General features: G+C 37.8%; 1 protein-coding gene across 1 annotated transcript; it reads right to left on the reverse strand.

Annotated features, from left to right (window-relative positions):
- Positions 1–573: 573 nt before the first annotated feature.
- Positions 574–19,750, reverse strand: LOC141291297 (sodium/hydrogen exchanger 9B2). The gene is made up of 12 exons (XM_073823473.1): positions 19,711–19,750; positions 19,246–19,335; positions 13,829–13,999; positions 12,129–12,271; positions 10,678–10,805; positions 10,392–10,567; positions 9,435–9,541; positions 7,177–7,326; positions 6,946–7,054; positions 6,685–6,821; positions 6,416–6,596; positions 574–726 (listed from the first exon to the last, which is right to left on the reverse strand). The coding sequence occupies exons 1-12, from the start codon at positions 19,748–19,750 to the stop codon at positions 674–676; spliced, it is 1,485 nt and encodes a 494-aa protein (XP_073679574.1). The 3' UTR covers positions 574–673.
- Between the last annotated feature and the right edge of the window lie 1,330 nt (positions 19,751–21,080).

Consider the following 21,080-nt stretch of genomic DNA (forward strand, 5'->3'; position numbering starts at 1 on the left):
ATTAAAGTGTTTCTCATCAAAGAAGCTGAAGGTGTTCGTGTTGGTGCTCATATCACGTCACTTTTATTTAAGCAGTTCTTAAAAGTATGAATAAAATCCAAATGAATCTAAACATTTACAGGTTAATGTGAGTGAAACATTTCTCACTGGTCACTGATACGAAGAGGAGAATGAATGGAAATTGAATCAGTCATTTCCAAATAAATGAGCTTTCCATTGATGTATGGTTTATTAGGATATTTGGCCAAGATGCAACTATTTGAAAATTGGGAATCTGGAATCAATGGTAGGAAATTTACAGAATATCTTCATGGAACATGATCTTTACTTAATATCCTAACGAGACTTCCACGTTCTGGAGAACTGATAACAGACACGAGACGAGTTCCAGACGAAATGACCGTATAATGTCAGTCCTTGATGCGATCAACCGTGATATTAATGGAAACAGACAATGATGCAAAACTCTACACTATTAAAGCTATCATTAACACGAGCTTAATGACTCATATGTTCATATTTGACTGATGAATGGATTGTGTTGATAAAAAAACTCAAACACACGAGCACAGAGACAGAGAAAGTGTTTTATTGTGCAGAAAGTGTTAAACAGTATTAAAGCGCAGATCAACGTTTGGTGTGAGTGACACTGACTCGTGAAGAATGATGAGTTTCAGAGTTTGGATTCCAGACCGTCGACACGAGTGTTTTCAGGCTCACCGTCATCTACAAACACAATCCACAAATCAGGATCTATGAACACAGAGTCTGACACACTCTCATTAGGAACATACAAATGTAGTTTTTACTTTACTAATATTTTTATAGACCCTTTTATGGACCTTGAACTTGAACTGTTCTAACGTAATCCAAGTTTTAGACAGTTTTTACATTACCAGTCTTATGTTAAGTGTAAGGGTCCATAAAAAAAATTCACAAAACCATGTGTTTACTGCACTAGAAGAAAATGTTCTCCAACTACTTTGAGGATGCATTAAATTGTACATAAGAGTTTCATACTACGGCTACTGGTCGAACAAAACCCAAATTCCCAAACGATCACAACACACAGCAGATTTGACTGATGGTGCGATAATTACCAGGGATACCACTTTTTCCAGGATTCGCCCGATACCGATACTTTTATTTTTGGTACTTGCCGATTCGAGTACCGATACCGATATTTTTACATTTACTGGTAAATCAGTAAAATATTGGGTACAGCAACTAAAATAATGTATAATGGTAGTTTGTTAACTTGATTTTATCAAATAGACACAGTCAAACCAAAACTTATTCAGACACCTTGAAAATTTGTCACATTGTCAGTTTATTCGCTATAGTTTAGAAAATGGTAATAAAATATGACAAGAGTTAAAATGTGTCAGAACAAATTCATCTTGATAATGTCGGATAACTTTAATAGAAAGGTACGTAGTGCATTACAATCAACCCAAAATGATTTAGACAACTATTAGTATGACAATATTTACACAACTATCAACACTTTATCAGGTGCACCCTTATCCTCAATGACGGCCTGTAGTCTCCTGAGAATGCTGTTAATCAGGAATATGCAAAACTGAATTTATAATTGTTGGTCCCAAATTATCAATTTTACTGGTAGTCCACTGTATTAAACTTTTTTGGGGGTATATTATCTCTCAGTTTACTTTATTTTGCTATGCTCACTTATATAAATGAACTAGTGTCCTGCACCCACTAGTAAAAAATATATATATAATAACAATTGTGTATGTGGTGTCTGAATAATTTTTGGTTTGACTGTATATCCTTCAGTTATTTCTACAGTTAATTATGCCCATAAAAATGCATTTTACAAGTTTTTGTTACTTTCACTGTTCATTTTTTGCTCTATGGTACATCATCTTTAATTCAATAGCATTAGAGCAGCTCCATTGCAGCGGCTTATTACTGTAAATTTAACGTTTGTTTTTACCTTTTCATATGCTTAATGAGGCTCAGAATCATATCATTCATTTGATTCGTTCGAACGGATGGCTTGTTCAGGAATAAAGCGCCTGACTGTCTTTATGAATGGGAAACTGAATCATTTCAGTAGATTCGTTAAAAAAAAAACACGTTTTTTTTGCTGTGTTTGAGTGGAGATGCGCAGCGGCTCAGTTGTGACTTGTTTCAGACTAATTTTGACGACGAAACAGAGCAAAATCAGTCAATCTAAGTCACTTAATAATAACTTCTAGTTTATTTAACTGCTGTATTAAATCAATATCTCATTTACAAATCCCCTTAAAAAGTAGTAAAAGCTTAGTTCGCAATATCACAAAGCTCTATTATAATCAACGACGCTGTCTATAGTCTCTTATTTACTCTCTCTACACTTTATTTATGAAAGGATTGGTGAGATATGTCTGTGATACATTACTCAACGTTGCAAAAACATGTAGAAACCTTTAAATCTCCTGAAGAGCCCTGTTATAGTAAACGCACCTATAAATTTTGTTTTAGATTTATAAATTTGTTTTAATTCAAATGATGCGTATGCGTCACATCACAAATTATTCCATGGAATGTCTGGATACTGGATTCTGATTGGCTGGCAGGTGTGCAGTAAAACCGTTTAATGCACAGGTAGTTCCAAGTCAGTTTAATCACCGTTCTATATTAATGCGCTGCTTTAATTGATGCACGCAAAAGCACAGAGAGAGAGAGAGAGAGAGAGAGAGAGAGAGAGAGAGAGAGAGAGGTCGGAGATCGCATTGTGCTGCGCACATACATAAACTTCTTGTCAGCGTTTGCCTGCGATCCTTATTAAAATAGCCTAGATACTAGATAGCTACATTATATTCCTCAGCAACGGGGTGGTAAAGATGCTGTTTTGTAATGAATTGTTGTTTGTAGAGAGAGAGACGCACAGCATGCAGGCAGGTAACGTTAACGTTACGCACACACACAACTGTCATCTCTCTTGCCTTCACACTCTCTCTTGGTCGATCGATAATCTACTGAAACAAATGCTATATTTCATTCAAATAAATGTGATCTTACCGGACTATTTAATCTCTGAGTCTGATTTGAAGCGGGCAGAATGGTAGAGCTGTGTGTCATAACTGACGAAAATAACCGTCTTTTTTATCCATTCAGTCAAATTTTGCGCTGCAAATATCAATCCTAGTTTTAATTTGTCTATAACCATGGAATAAGCGGGATAATCAACGGCTTGCCGTGCGTTAAAGGATTTAAAATGCACTTCGCGGAGGCAACCACCCTCCGCTTCGCGTCGGGCGGTTATTAGCCTCCACGTCGTGCATTTAAAATCCTTTAACGCACGGCAAACCGTTGATTATCCCTTACATATTACGCAACAGAAGTGAAAGTGAATGTGTCTCTCTCGCTCTCTCTCTCACTGCCGTTTAATAACTTGTGCATTATTTTCCTTACTTGTTTTTGACATACCCGACCGAACTACGAACTTTCCAGTGATGTCTGTGAGAAAGGGACATTCATTTGACAAGCTCGTGCATCTGCGCCATCCATCCAGCTGCGTGATCAGCTGTCAGTTATCTTGCGCACATCAGCTGTACAGGCATTACTGAATGTTTAACATTATATTAATTGCATACATATAGTTCTTAGACATCCTTAACCTCTAATGACTCCATTCTGCTGTTTGTTGTTCTGTTGTTTGTGTTTTTTTGTCTGAATAAGCACTTGTCACAGCTGTGTGGTATCGGCATTTGGTATCGGGGCATTTTAATGAGTAAGAGTACAAGTACAGGAGCTCAGTATCAGCCAGATATCGGTGCATCCCTAATAATTACCCATTACTACAACATCAAACAGGTCTAAGAAAAGTAAAGTAATTATTAGGCCTTCATTTTAGGGCTATTCTAACAGAATCCTTAAAATATTTTGGTAAGGTTTTACTTTACCAATCTTATGGACCTTTGAACTTAGCATATTTTTCAATACACATTGCACCATCAGGCCAATTTGCTTTCACTTTTCTCAGAACTGTCTGATGCTGTATTAAAGCAAACTTAAAGGCTTCATATTATGGCTATGGTTCTCACAAAATCCAAATTTTGAGCTGTTTTTGGATTACCAGTCTTATTTTATGGACCCGCAAACTTGGCATTTTTCACAATACACTAGTGTTTTTTGCACCATAAGCCTGGTTCACAGCACATTTTCTCCAACTGTTTTAAAGATGCATTAAAATGAATACTAAGGTCTAATAGTAGGACTACTGCTCTACCAAAATCCAAATTTTGAGTTGTTTTTGGTTTACCAGTCTTATTTTATGGACCCGCAAACTTGGTATTTTTCACAATACACTAGTGTTTTTTGCACCATAAGCCTGGTTCACAGCACATTTTCTCCAACTGTTTTAAAGTTGCATTAAAATGAACACTGCGGTCTAATAGTAGGACTACTGCTCTACCAAAATCCAAATTTTGAGTTGTTTTTGGTTTACCAGTCTTATTTTATGGACCCGCAAACTTGGTATTTTTCACAATACACTAGTGTTTTTTGCACCATAAGCCTGGTTCACAGCACATTTTCTCCAACTGTTTTAAAGTTGCATTAAAATGAACACTGCGGTCTAATAGTAGGACTACTGCTCTACCAAAATCCAAATTTTGAGCTGTTTTTGGATTACCTGTCTTATTTTATGGACCCGCAAACTTGGCATTTTTCACAATACACTAGTGTTTTTTGCACCATAAGCCTGGTTCACAGCACATTTTCTCCAAATGTTTTAAAGATGCATTAAAATGAATACTAAGGTCTAACAGTAGGACTACTGCTCTACCAAAATCCAAATTTTGAGCTGTTTTTGGATTACCTGTCTTATTTTATGGACCCGCAAACTTGGCATTTTTCACAATACACTAGTGTTTTTTGCACCATAAGCCTGGTTCACAGCACATTTTCTCCAAATGTTTTAAAGATGCATTAAAATGAATACTAAGGTCTAACAGTAGGACTACTGCTCTACCAAAATCCAAATTTTGAGTTGTTTTTGGATTACCAGTCTTACTTTATGGACCCACAAACTTGGCATTTTTCACAATACACTAGTGTTTTTTGCACCATAAGCCTGGTTCACAGCACATTTTCTCCAACTGTTTTAAAGATGCATTAAAATGAATACTAAGGTCTAACAGTAGGACTACTGCTCTACCAAAATCCAAATTTTGAGTTGTTTTTGGATTACCAGTCTTACTTTATGGACCCACAAACTTGGCATTTTTCACAATACACTAGTGTTTTCTGCACCATAAGCCTGGTTCACAGCACATTTTTTCCAACTGTTTTAAGGATGCATTAAAATGAACACTGCGGTCTAACAGTAGGACTACTGCTCTACCAAAATCCAAATTTTGAGTTGTTTTTGGATTACCAGTCTTATTTTATGGACCCGCAAACTTGGCATTTTTCCTAATACACTAGTGCTTATTGCACCATGAGCCTAGTTCACAGCACATTTTCTCCAACTGTTTTAAAGATGCATTAAAATGAACACTGCGGTCTAATAGTAGGACTACTGCTCTACCAAAATCCAAATTTTGAGCTGTTTTTGGATTACCAGTCTTATTTTATGGACCCACAAACTTGGCATTTTCACAATACACTAGTGTTTTCTGCACCATAAGCCTGGTTCACAGCACATTTTCTCCAACTGTTTTAAGGATGCATTAAAATGAACACTGCGGTCTAATAGTAGGACTACTGCTCTACAAAAATCCAAATTTTGAGCTGTTTTTGGATTACCAGTCTTATTTTATGGACCCACAAACTTGGCATTTTTCACAATACACTAGTGTTTTCTGCACCATAAGCCTGGTTCACAGCACATTTTTTCCAACTGTTTTAAGGATGCATTAAAATGAACACTGCGGTCTAATAGTAGGACTACTGCTCTACCAAAATCCAAATTTTGAGTTGTTTTTGGATTACCAGTCTTATTTTATGGACCCGCAAACTTGGCATTTTTCCTAATACACTAGTGCTTATTGCACCATGAGCCTAGTTCACAGCACATTTTCTCCAACTGTTTTAAAGATGCATTAAAATGAACACTGCGGTCTAATAGTAGGACTACTGCTCTACCAAAATCCAAATTTTGAGTTGTTTTTGGATTACCAGTCTTATTTTATGGACCCGCAAACTTGGCATTTTTCACAATACACTAGTGCTTATTGCACCATGAGCCCAATTTGCTTTCACTTTTCTCAAGAAAATGTTGTATTAAAGCATACATTATGGCTTCATATTAGGACTATCTAATCTTATCTGAATTTTTTGCAGTTTTTACTAATCTTATTTTACAGACCCTTAAACCTGACAATTCAAACGATGGTGATTATTGCACCATCTGCCTAATTGACAACAAATTTTCGCTACACGTATTGTGTGTGTCACTCACCCAGTATGTGTGTTTCCTGCTGCAGTAGTTTGGGTCCGGTGAGGCCGATGGCAAGCGCTCCGATGGGTGCCGTGATGAGAATCGCAAGAACCGCCACAGTCAGAACATCCATCCCATACTTCTGTAGCTGCTCGTCTCCAGCGCTGCGGGCCATGTCCAACGCCGTGGAGCCGATAGCCGCCTAAACACACACATATGTAGGATAACACAACAGTGATGTCACTTCCTGCTAAACAGATGGATTTTAACAAAGTTTAATCTAGACTCACTTGTACTGTAGCTTTGGGCATCCAAGCCAGAGATATAAAGATCTTCTCCTTCATATTAAAACCAGCAAACAGAACCACACAGAACGTCACCAAAACACGGATCAGCAAACCCACACACAGAGTGGAGACACCCAAACCTACACACAAAACAAGTGTAATCCAAGGCTTTCCCAAAAAAGCTACTTGAATCTTTAGACACAGACAGGCATACTGAATAATGCTTGAGTTACAGAAGGGTTTCTGTGAGATTCTGTGACTGACCAACAGTGTAAGCGCTGAGAGATGAGATGTTGATTTCTGCTCCAATCAGACCGAACAAGAGCGGCTGAAAGACGTCCCAGAACCTGCCCACCACCGCCGCCACTGGAGCCTGAACACACACACAAATATAGTTTTTAGGAGTTCTGACTACGTGAATGAGCGAGTGAAGTCAGAATATTCCTAATGAAGTGACAGTGAGTGCAGAACAGCATTGAGGAGAAGCTCTTTCACCTTTTGTTCTTTCCAGCTGAGTCCAGCGATGAAGGCCAGGACGAGCGTACAAAGACCACCAGCGCCGCCCAGATCTGCGGCCCGACTGCCGAACACACTGAACACCGACAGACCCAAGAGCAGACAGCAGCGCCGCAACACCACATCTGACTACACACACACACACACACACACACACACACACACACACACACACACACACACACACACACACACAGACACACACACAGACACACACACACACACACACACACACACACACACACACACACACACACACACAGACACACACACAGACACACACACACACACACTCACACACACACACACACACACACACACACACACACACACACACACACACACACACACACACACACACACACACACACACACACACACACACACACACACACACACATCCAGAGGATACTGAGTTATCTGTAATACTTACTGAGTTTCAGCCATGCAAACTTTGGGGGGAAAAAGACATTTTTGACCTGTCACCACTAGAATATAATGCAACAAAGATTACTGAAGTCAACAGATTTATTTACTAAACATAACATCATGATGCTGTCGCTTTTATAAAGACACTATTTCTTGTAATTTAGCTCCGAAAATTGTTATTTTGACCTTCCTCTACAGAACAGGTTTCATGAAGTTTTGAGTTTTCCTTTAGGCTTTAGGTAATTTTTTTGATAATTACTGAGCTAGAGAGTCCAGAGAATTGGGGTTCGAGCACACTTAAGCACATATAAGAAAATACATTACGTAGCAATACTTTTTGCAAGTACATAGCTTACCATAGAAATATTATGTTTTGTAATGTTTATGACTGTTATAGCAATAACACCAGCTGCGGTCGGATCTCCTTAAAACATTGCATGCTTGTTTAGAATCACCTGCTGCATGTGCACTGCACTGTTTTCATGAAGTTTTGAGTTTTCCTTTAGGCTTTATAGGTTTTTGGGTAAATTCTGACAGGCTGCTTTTCTAAACAAACCCCGTTATAGCTTTCCAACGTATAGTAAATTCCAACATTTTTCAATAATTATTGACCTAGAGAGATAATTATTGACCTATTGTACTGCAGTGTTTTTTTCCAGACTGAGTTAAAACCTAGAACTGGCTCGCAAGAATAGGTTTTGTAAATCATCTCAATCTTTTTACAAGCGATTAGATTGACAGCAGTGCTTCTAGAGGCAAAGTTGTCCAGAATAAGGAGTTTTATCATATGATACATATATCGTGTGTATGTGCAAAAAAAAAAACGTGCAATGCACAATTCTTTACAACCTTGAAAAATGCAATATCGCCCCCCAGTGGCCGATTTATTTCAAACTTCTCACAGATCTTTGGGGCCACCAAATTTTGTACTGATCGGCCTCCGTTAACCATGTCTAATAGGTGCTCAAACTTCATCACCCAATGGCAGCCATGTTTTGTTTGAGATACGCAAATGTCCTTATAGACACTAGTGGCACTTTGGACCAAGACCATGCACATCGTTTTTTATGTTGATAGGACAAATGGTTGCATAGATATAGCCATTTTTATGTTTATTTCCCTCTAATAGCGCCACCAAGTGGCCAAGCTCTGTGATTTTTGTCCTCAGACTGAGCTCTTACATAAGTGTTCTGAGTGTGGCAAAGGTATCTCATTCCGTTCAGGAGTTGTAGGCATTTTACTAAAAGTGGCCCTAACCCTTTCAAACGTTTTGGCGTCCCTTTGCGACAGTGAGTTGAAACTTATTTTGGATATTCGCTCTACAGAATCTTTCTGCACTGGTTTGGCGAAAAACCTAGAACTATTTTGCAAAAGTAGTTTTTACAAAAAAAAAAAAAAAAAAAAAAATCCCCGAAAATTTGAATGTGAGCCAAGGATTCCAACAAAATAAGACACTTGAGCCTGCGACTGACGTTCTAGGAGTTATGAGCGATTTCATACTTTTGACCGCTGTAGCGCCCCCATCAGGCCGATTGGGGCCAGCATTGGTGATGTTGTTGCTGGTGTGAGTACTACCATCCCTCCAAGTTTCAAGTCTCTACGACTTACGGTTTGTTCTGATCGATCAGTTTTTGTCAGGAGATTAGGGTTTCAGTGCTACACGCTTGAACCCATAATGAAAGCCACAATATTAAATGTCACAGATGTTAGTCTTTCTTTAGAAAAAAATGTACAAAATTGAAAATTTAAGCTTGAGAAGTTTCTAAAATTGGTTAGATTAGACACTGAGTGAGATTAATGTGTGTCACCTGATCCTCGCTGGGTAAGAAATGGAGCACAAGTCCCATGACTCCTCCTGCCAGAACTCCTGCCAGCACCTCCAGAACTCCTTTACCCACGTTCATCCATGTGGATCCTTTGGAGAACAAACACTTCTGGGTATTTTCAGGATAAAACATTGGAATCACATGAAGCTTGTACGGAAATGACTGTCTACACACTATGAGGACAAAATGTCCCCACAAAGATGGCAATATCCAAAATATCCTTGTCCTTGTTTGGACATTCTTTTCTTCCCTCAAAAATTGTGTGAAAAAAAAATCAAAATTGCAAGATACAAACTTGCATTTGCGGGTTTTTAGTTTAAGAATTTTAAAATTCTGACATTATTTCTTGCAACTGTGAATGTACAGCATGCAATTCTAAGAGAAAAGTCTGAATTGTGAGATAAAAAGTCGCAGTACCCTTTTTTATCACACAGAACAAAGTGTTTGGAGAATGCAAAAATGCCTGTAGTTTTGTGTGAGGGGTAGGTTTAGTTGTAGGGCTAGGGTAAGGAGATAAAAAATACATTTTGAACAGTAGAAAAACCATTACGTCTCTGGAATGAACCCATAAAACATGGAAACCCAACATGTGTAAGTGTGAATGCACTGCAAAAAATGCTTTTATAGCTTAGATTTTTTTGTCTTGTTTCCAGCCAAAATATCTAAAAAGTCTTAAATCAAGAAGGATTTTCTAGACGAGTAAAAATGATTGTCTTGTTTTCAGAAAAACAAGTCAAAATTAAGTGCATTTTTGCTTGAAACGAGCAAAATAATCTACCAATGGGGTAAAAAAAATAATCTTGTTTTCTGTTTGAAATAAGATTTTTTTCAGCAGATTATTTTGCTCGTTTTTAGATATTTTGGCTGGAAACAAGACAAAAAATCTAAGCTAGAAAAGCATTTTTTGCAGTGTGTATTGCATGTGAGTGTGTGTTGTACCGGTTCCGAAGGCGATGCCCAGGCATGTGGTGAATCCAGTGATGGCGAGGATGTCGTCGAAGCTCCCAGCGGCCATCAGGAGAGTCGGAACTCCTTTCTGAACACCGAACCCATCCGACTGCAGGAGCAACATGGACGGAACCACCACAGCCGGAGAGACGGCGGCCAGAACGAAACTACACAGGACAGACACCCATCGGTTTAAACATGAATTTGGAAATTTAAATGAATTCGAACTTGTTTACGATGAAAACTGACAGAAGACAAACACTGAAGGATTTGTTACCCGAGCATGAAGCTCCATATCCAGGGCAACTCCAGCAGAAAATAAGACACTACAGCCACCGTACAGGCCTCCGTCAGACACGGACCCACAGCTACACGCACACACACCGCCTTCAGACGCCGCAGGGCCTGGAACACATGTGTGAGCTCCTCTCATACTTCAATCATTCTGTATCATCTAAATAATAATATTCTTAAAGGAGTAGTTCACTTCCAGAACAAAAATGTACAGATAATGTCGTATCGTACCTTGTCATCCAATATGTTCATGTCTTTCTTTCTTCAGTCGTAAAGAAATTATGTTTTTTGAGGAAAACATTTCAGGATTTCTCTCCATATAGTGGACTTCTATGGTGCCCCGAGTTTGAACTTCCAAAATGCAGCTTCAAAAGACTCTAAACGATCCCAGTCGAGGAAGAAGGATCTTATCTAGCGAAACGATTGGTTATTTCCTAAAAAAATAAAAAATTTTATATACTTTTTAACCTCAAAGGCTGGTATGTGGTATATCTCTGTGTGAACTCTGTGTATTCCAGTTCAAGACAGTTAGGGTATGTCCAAAAACTCCCATCTCATTTTCTCCCCCAACTTCAGAATCATCCTTCATCGCTGTTTTATCTTTTTTTTTTGTAAAGGGAGTTTGACCTTCGTTGCACATTCTGCAGCGATGATTTTTTTTTTTTTTTTTTTTTAGAAAATAACAGATAATTTTCACTAGATAAGACCCTTATTCCTCAGCTGGGATCATTTAGAGTCCTTCGAAACTGCACTTTTAACCTTCAATCCGTTGAGCACCACTGAAGTCCACTATATTAAGAAAAATCCTGAATGTTTTCCTCAAAAAACGATGACAACAAGGAGGTGAGTACATTATCTGTTCATTTTTGTTCTGGAAGTGAACTACTCCTTTTATGTGGTACTAGAAATTTCCACAAAAATAATCTACTATTTGTTAACAAATTATATAATATTTTGTTACATTTTACCTAAAATATCTATGTTACACCCAGGGCTAATTTATTAAACAGCAAATATGTTAAAATTTATAGTTGTATTTTCTAAATTGTGTTTCAAAAATACAAATATAAACATCATAAAAAAGGAACACAATTTGAAAGCAGCAGGACAGGGGAAAATCACAAATAATAGATAACAAATTCAAGGTAAATGTTAAGTCTGTAAAATATAGTTAAAAATAAAACATACTTCAGTCAATATAATTGCGCTTCTTACTGATGCTCTCCATCACATACGCGCATCTTTTCATTTTATCTGTGACTCGACTGCTGATAAAACAAATTGTTTGCAAAATAGAAACAAGCACATTGATTTCAGCTCATTATATTTGCCTAATGTCAAATCCATTAGAAATGAATGCAATGTTAATCGATGTGATTGCCTAAAGCTTCTGATGATAATGGCATTTTTGTAGACACACAAACACACACTTACAGCAGCATTGAGTCCCAGACCGGCTCTGGTGAGAATCACAGCGAGAGACACGTTTCTCAGAGCCGCAGACCAGTTCTGATCAATATACACAGCATCTGTGACGTACGGCACGTTACGCAACACCACACCAGCCAGCAGCATCCCTCAAACACACACAATACATGACATTAAGATTACAGATACTAAACGCATGAGTGTGCATTCATAAAAATCATTATTTCAAATCTCTGATATACAGCTGAGCTCAAAAGTTTACACCCCCTTTCAGAATCTGCAAAATGTTAATTATTTTACTAAAATAAGAGGATCATACAAAATGCATGTTGTTTTTTATTTAGTACTGACCTGAATAAGATATTTCACATAAAAGATGTTTACATATAGTCCACAAGAGAAAATAATAGTTGATCCACAGCTGTGTTTTATTTGTTTAGTGATAGTTGTTCTTGTTTGTCCTGAACAGTTAAACTGCTGCTGTTCTTCAGAAAAATCCATTCTTTGGTTTTCCAGCATTTTTGTTTATTTGAACCCTTTCCAACAATGACTGTATGATTTTGAGATCCATCTTTCACACTGAGGACAACTGAGGGACTCATATGCAACTATTACAGAAGGTTCAAACACTCACTGATGCTCCAGAAGGAAAAAACATGCATTAAGAGCCGGGGGTGAAAACTTTTGGCTTTTGAAAATCAGGGTAAATTAAACTTATTTTGTCTTCTAGAAAACATGTATGTAACTATGTACACTGCAAAAAAAAGCATATCGAGCCAAATTATCTAAAAATTCTTAAATCAAGAAGGATTTTCTAAAGAAGTCAAAATTTAGTGAGTTTTGGTTTAGAGCAAGCAAAACAATCTGCCAATGTGGTAAGCAAAAGAATCTTATTTCAAACAGAAAACAAGATTATTTTGCTTGTTTCAAGCAAAAACTCTCTTAATTTTTTTTCTGAAAATGAGACAATGATTTTTACTTGTCTAGAAAATCTTTCTTGATTTAAGAATTTTTAGAGATTTCAGCTGGAAACAAGAAAAAAAAAATCTAAGCAAAGCATTTTTTGCTATGTATCCTCTGAAGGGCAGTACTAAATGAAACAAATAAAATGATATTTAGGCAAAATAAGAAAAATGCACACATCTCCATTCTGTTCAAAAGTTTTCACCCCCGGCTCTTAATGCATGTTTTGTCCTTCTGGAGCATCAGTGAGTGTTTGATCCTTCTGTAATAGTTGCATATGAGTTCCTCAGTTGTCCTCAGTGTCAAAAGATGGATCTCAAAATCATACAGTCATTGTTGGAAAGGGTTCAAATACACAAAAATAATGGAAAACCAAAGAATGGATTTTTCTGAAAAACAGCAGCAGTTTAACAGTTTAACTGTTCAGGACAACAACAACTATCACTAAACAAAAAAACAGCTGTGGATCATTCAGGGAACAACACAGTATTTAACTGTTGAACGGGGTCATTATTATAAATTCAACTATTTTTTTCTCTTGTGGACTATATGTGAACATCTTTTATGTGAAATATCTCATTCAGGTCAATACTGAATAAAAAACAACATGCATTTTGTATGATCCTCTTATTTTGGTAAAATAATTAACATTTTGCAGATTCTGTAAGGTGTGTGTAAACTTTTGACCTGACCTGTATGTAGTGTCAGTGTCGCTGCTTTCGAACACATTTAAGGTTGTTTACCCAGTAGAGCTGGTATTGGAGGGGTTCTGGGAAATCTGAAGACGCTGATGAGTTTTCCTCCACACACAGCCGACAGGAACAGAATCACCAGGCCGAAGAGGTTGTGACCCGGCAGACACTCGGGTCCCGTCACGGCCCAGACCACCCCGAACAGCAGCAGCCCCAACAGAGCTGAAACACACTCACAGTCTTACTATCACAACACATCGACTTAACACTCTCCATTATCCAACGTCAGTGTATTTTCTTCCTTGCCGCAGCACACTAGTAACTAAAGATGTGATGCAGCATGTATTATTCCACGACTACTTTCGATAAACTGCACAGTTAGTGTTTAGTTGGTGTCATATGCATCAGTCAACCATTTGTGACCCTGGACTACAAAATTCAAAAGGGTCAATTTTTCTGAATAAATAAGCTTTCCACTGATGTGTGAACAATATCCGGCCAAGATACAACTATTTGAAAATCTGGCAAAAAAAAATCAATTATTGAGAAAATCGCCTTTAAAGTTGTCCAAATGAAGTTCTTTGCAATGCGAATGCAGAAGTAGAAGGTCAGCTTGTCAGTGCTCAGACCATACGCCGCACACTGCAACAAGTCGGTTTGCATAGGTTTTGTTCCAGAAGGAAGCCTCATCTGAAGCTGGCTCACAAGAAAGCCCACAAACAGTTTGCTGAAGACAACCAAACCAAGAGCATGAATTACTGGAACCATGTCCTGTGGTCTGGTGAGACTATAAGATAAACTTGTTTGGTTCAGATGGTGTCCAGCATGTGTGGTGATGCCCTGGTGAGGAGTACCAAGAGAACTGTGTGTTGCCTACAGTCATCATGGTCTGGGGCTGCATGAGTGCTGATGGTTCTGGGGAGCTGCAGTTCATTGAGGGAAACATGGATTCCATTATGTACTGTACATTCTGAAGCAGAACATGATGCCTTCTTTCCAGAAACTAGGCCTTGCTGAGGAAGCTGAAGGTGATGGAGTGGCCAAGTATGTCTCCAGACCTGAACCCTATTAAGCACCTGTGGGGCATCCTCAGTTTTCTTGGTACTCCTCACCAGGGCATCGCCACACATGCTGGACACCATCTGAGCCAAACAAGTTTATCTTATAGTCTCATCAGACCACAGGACATGGTTTCAGTAATTCATGCTCTTGGCAAATTTAAAAGTGCTGGCTAATGCTAAACGTAAATTCAGTAAGATTGTTATTCACGTCGGCTCTAATGATGTTCGACTTCGCCAGTCGGAGATCACTAAAAATAATGTTTAAGAGGTGTGTGAACTTGCAAGTACGATGTCAGACACTGTAATATGCTCTGGTCCCCTCCCGGCTTACCGTGGTGACGAGATTCACAGTAGACTGTGGTCACTCAACGGCTGGATGTCAAAGTGGTGCCCACGAAATAACATAGGTTTCATAGACAATTGGACAAGCTTTTGGGGCAGACCTGACCTGTTGAAAAGAGATGGTCTTCATCCCTCCGGATGTGGAACATCTCTCCTATCTAGAAATATGGCACATAGTCTTAGCGTTTGCACTTGACTCACTGGGGCCCAGGTCAGGAAGCAGACAGACTGGCTAAACCGACCGTCTGCTAGCCGCCTCACGTCACAGAAATCAGTTAATTCTCAGCACATAGAGACCCTTTCACCTAGATATCACACTATAGAGACTGTGTCTGTTCCCCGAGCTAGAAAATACAAGACTAACAATTTAATTGATGTTCAACAAATAAAAATATATATAATACAGAGAAACAATTGATAAAACTTGGCTTATTGAATATCAGGTCCCTTTCTACGAAAGCACTTTTTGTAAATGATATGATCACTGATCATAAGCTAGATGTGCTCTGTTTGACAGAAACCTGGCTAAAACCAGACGATTACATTATTTTAAACAAGTCCACCCCCCAAGATTACTGTTATAAACATGAACCGCGTCTAAAAGGTAAAGGGGGAGGTGTTTCTACTATTTATAGCAATATTCTCAATGTCTCTCAAGAAAGGGCTTCAAGTATAACTCGTTTGAAGTAATGGTGCTTCATATAGCATTATCCAGAGAAACAAGTGCTAATGATAAATTCGCCGTGACGTTTGTGCTAGCTACTGTTTACAGGCCACCAGGGCACCATACAGACTTTATTAAAGAATTTGCTGATTTTCTATCCGAATTAGTGCTGGCCGCAGATAAAGTCTTAATAGTGGGTGAAAGAGAAAAGAGAAAAAAGAGAAAAGCACGAAAAATGGAACGCAGCTGGAGGAAAACAAAACTAGAGGTTTTTCGTACTGCTTGGCGTGAATGCAACTTATCTTATAGAAAAGCATTAAAAACTGCCAGATCGGATTACTTTTCGTCTCTCTTAGAAGAAAACAAACATAACCCTAGGTATTTGTTCAATACTGTGGTTAAATTAACGAAAAATATAGCAGCAACAGGTTTAGACATTTCCCAACAGCACAGCAGTAATGACTTTATGACGTACTTTACCTCCAAGATAGACACTATTAGAGATAAAATTGTAACCATACAGCCGCCCGCTACAGTATCGCATCAGATAATGCGTTGTAGATCTCCTGAGGAACAATTCCACTCATTCTCTATTATAGGAGAGGAGGAATTGTATAAAATTGTTAAATCATCTAAACCCACAACATGTATGTTAGACCCTATTCCATCTAAGCTACTAAAGGAGGTACTTCCAGAAGTCATAGATCCTCTTCTGAATATTATTAATTCGTCACTATCGTTAGGATATGTCCCCAAAACCTTCAAACTGGCTGTTATTAAGCCTCTAATTAAAAAACCACAACTTGATCCCAATGAATTAAACAATTACAGATCAATTTCAAATCTCCCTTTTCTGTCAAAGATACTAGAAAAGGTAGTATCCTCACAATTATGCTCCTTCTTAGAGAAAAATGGTATCTGTGAGGATTTCCAGTCAGGTTTTAGGCCATATCATAGCACTGAGACTGCTCTTATTAGAGTTACAAACGACCTGCTATTGTCAACCGATCGTGGTGCATCTCTCTATTAGTGCTACTGGATCTTAGTGCTGCATTTGATACTATTGACCACAACATTCTTTTAAATAGACTTGAAAATTATGTAGGCATTAGTGGTAGTGCACTGGCATGGTTCAAATCGTACTTATCTGACCGTCATCAGTTTGTGGCAATAAATGAAGAGGTATCATTTAGATCGCAAGTGCAGTATGGAGTACCTCAAGGCTCAGTACTAGGGCCATTACTTTTTACGCTTTACATGTTACCCTTGGGAGATATCATCAGGAAACATGGTGTTAGCTTTCATTGTTACGCTGATGACACTCAGCTCTATATTTCTTTGTGGCCCAGCGAAACATACCAATTTGAAAAACTAACAGAATGCATAGCTGAAATAAAAAACTGGATGGCAAATAACTTCTTACTGTTAAATCCTGAAAAAACAGAGTTGTTAATTATTGGACCTAAAACCTCCACAAGTAATGACCTAAAACACAGTCTAATACTAGATGGCTGCTCTGTAAATTCGCTGTCATCAGTTAGGAACCTAGGCGTCCTATTCGATAGCAATCTCTCCTTTGAAAGCCACATTTCTAGCATCTGCAAAACCGCATTTTTCCATCTTAAAAATATATCGAAATTACGACCTATGCTATCAATGTCAAATGCAGAAACGTTAATTCATGCGTTCATGACCTCAAGGATAGATTATTGTAATGCTTTATTGGGTGGTTGTTCTGCACGCTTAATAAACAAACTCCAGCTGGTCCAAAATGCAGCAGCTAGAGTTCTTACTAGAACTAGAAAGTATGACCATATTAGCCCGGTTCTGTCAGCACTGCATTGGCTCCCTATAAAACATCGTATAGATTTTAAAATATTGCTAATTACTTATAAAGCCCTGAATGGTTTAGCTCCTCAGTACTTGAGCGAGCTTCTATTGCATTATAGTCCCTCACGTCCGCTGCGTTCTCAAAACTCTGGCCATTTGATAATACCTAGAATATCAAAATCAACTGCCGGCGGCAGATCTTTTTCACATTTAGCGCCCAAACTCTGGAACAAGACAGCGAAAACCAGATGAGTCCTCTCCAATCTGATTTTGTGGCAACTTGGAACTCTTGCATCTACATTAATATTAGTCTGTTTGTTTCTTATTCCCAGTTCACCATAGCCACCAGATCCAGTCCATATCCAGATCAGATGGTCACTGCAGTCCCCCGGATCCAGTCCAAACCAAGAGCAGATGGTGGATCAACACCTACAGCCGAATGTCAGCGGATACCGAGTCAACTAGATAAGCCCCAGAGACAGATCATCAAGAAAGTACTCCTACCCTAAACAGCCACCGGCACAAGGCCATGGGAACCAGATGAGTCCTCCCATATTTGACTTTGTTGCAATATGGAACTCTTGCATTATTATTGACATTTTACTTTATTATTTTAATACAGTAAGGTTGCTTTGACACAACTTGTATTGTAAAAAGCGCTGTATAAATAATCTTGACTTGACTTGACTTCTACTTCTGTAACCTGTAAAGTAATGCTGGCAGCACTCATGCACCTGTTTTTTGAAGCCAGGATCTGCACCTGACGCACAGAACTAGTGCTCGACTTCGTTGATCGACTCTTGCGAGGCCTGTTCCGAATAAAACCCATCTTCTAAACCTCTGTGTGACCCTGACCACTGTAGGGTAACTGGGTTTCAGGGTGTTACTGAACCTCTAATAGCCTTGACCATCTTTGTGGAGAGCAACAATTCTAATTCTCAAATCCTCAGAGAGTTCTTTGCCATGAGATGCCATGTTGAACATCCAGCGGTCAGTATGAGAGAATTGTATTTAAAGCACCTCATTTTAACTGCTTTAATACAAGATACACAAGTTTGTATGGTCCTGTCAAGCAGAAATAAACATAAACATGATGAATAGGACAAGTGGCGTTGCATGGTTAAACAACACACTGCTGTTATCACTTAGGGTGTACTCACTTTAGTTCCAGCTATTTTGACAATAATGGCTGTATGTTTAGTTATTTTTAGAGGACAGTAAATCTATACTGCTATACAAGCTGCACATTGACTACTCTAAAATATATCCAAGTTTCATTTCTATAGTATTGTCCCTTGAGAAGATATACTAAAATAGTGAGAAGTTTGTGACAGACTGTATGTCCAACTTTACCTGTATACATCAAATACATAATGTAATATACACTATACAGCACATTTCAAGTGCTTGATTATGTTGTGGCAAAATGTAACTCATTTTGATCATCCAGCTCTTATCTGATATATGCTACAAGTCATAAAGATGTTAAGATAGTATAATCATTAACACCATGAATGTCTGTAAAGCTGCTTTGAAACACAAGTGCTATGAAAAGAGCCAAACAAACACACCTTTAGTAATGACAGAGGCAGTAAATCCATGTGGTTTGTAGCGGAGCAGTTTACCACAGCAATTCGATGCTTTGGACACAGTTTTCTCACCTGAAAGAAAGACACACACACATCTGTTTAGAGCACATCAGGAAACTGTGAGTGTTGTGCTGGATAACTACAGTATACTGTGTGTGAATGTATCTTTAACACTTTACAGTAAGGTTTGTTAACATTTGTTATATTAGTTTTATTATATTGTTATACATTAGTAAATATTGAAATGTACATTAGATCATAACTAACATGATTAACCAATGTTAAAAATATCAAACCTTACTTTAAAGTGTTCCCAGAGTATCTGCACAGAAGTGTGTGTTTATGTATGTATATATGTGTGTGTGTGTGTGTGTGTGTGTGTGTGTGTGTGTGTGTGTGTGTGTGTGTGTGTATATGTGTGTGTGTTGCGTTGTGTTGGTTTCTCACAGGTTTCTGTTTGTTCTGCCGTAAGTCCTTCCTCAGCCATTGCTTCAGATGTCAGTAAGTGAACTTTAACCCACGTGAACCTACACACACACACACACACACACACACACACACACACACACACACACACACACACACACACACACACACACAGTTTAATCATTAAAGCTTATTTCCTTGTTATTATACTTCATAACATAATATTTCCTAATGTTATTCTTGTAAATAAAACTGAAACAGAAATTTAAGAATAATGATAATGAAACAAATCAAGTTAACATACATGCGTATTGAGCACAAGTCACAAAATCTAATGACACGTCATTATTGCACAGTCCTGCATATTATTAACTTGAAATGAATAACTACACTAACTAGTACTCTTAACGTGAACTAAACACCTGCTTCTGCAGAATAAACCTGTTTAGTGCTCATCTAACTAAAATATGCTCTAAGAATGTTTTGCTGTCATTTCAAAACATAAAGTTCTGAAAACATTATTTCTGAATGTTCTCTAAACGTTAAAAATGTTCAGGGGCCAGTTGCATAAACGTACCCTCTATGTTAAAAACTAGTCTAGCAGTTACCAGGAGGTAAACAGTCTGATTTTTTGGATTCAACTTAGACTCAAACTTTGGATTTGCAACTGAATTTTAAAAACTATGACCAGTCTTAAAGAAAAAAATTAGCTGACTAACCTTTAAGACTAGTCTTTTTCTTTTATGCAACCTGCCCCAGGATTTAACATGTTTTAAATGTGTTTTGTCTTGTTTTTTCTTAGTTTTTACAGGAAACGGTTTGGTCCGATTTAACTCACTTCTGAACACTGCAAAAAATGCTTTTCTTACTTAGATTTTTTTAGTCTTGTTTCCAGCCAAAATATCTTAAATTCTTAAATCAAGAAGGGTTTTCTAGACGAGTAAACATTATTGTCTTGTTTTCAGAAAAACAAGTCAAAATTAAGGGTTTTTGCTTGAAACAAGCAAAATAATCTGCCAATGGGGTAAGAAAAATAATCTTGTTTTTTTGTTTGAAAATAAGATTTTTTAATTATTTTTTATTATAAGATTTTTCAGATTATTTAGCTTGTTCTAAGCAAAAACAAAAACTAGAAAATCCTTCTTGATTTAAGAATTTTTGGATATTTTAACCGAAAAACAAGACAAAAAATCTAAGTAAGAAAAGCATTTTTTGCAGTAGATGCAAATTTGTCCCCAAAATATGGTAAAGTAGGAACATGTCAATTTCTGAAGAAAGCATGAAAAGACAATTCACTGTTCAGACGGACAAAACATACAAGACAAGAGAAAATAGACGTCTGTCTCACCTGCTGAAGAGAAGCAGCAAATGATTCACACACACTGAAATAC

The sequence above is a fragment of the Garra rufa genome, chromosome 18 (genome assembly GCF_049309525.1).
Source record: "Garra rufa chromosome 18, GarRuf1.0, whole genome shotgun sequence".
In the NCBI taxonomy this organism is placed as follows: domain Eukaryota; kingdom Metazoa; phylum Chordata; class Actinopteri; order Cypriniformes; family Cyprinidae; genus Garra; species Garra rufa.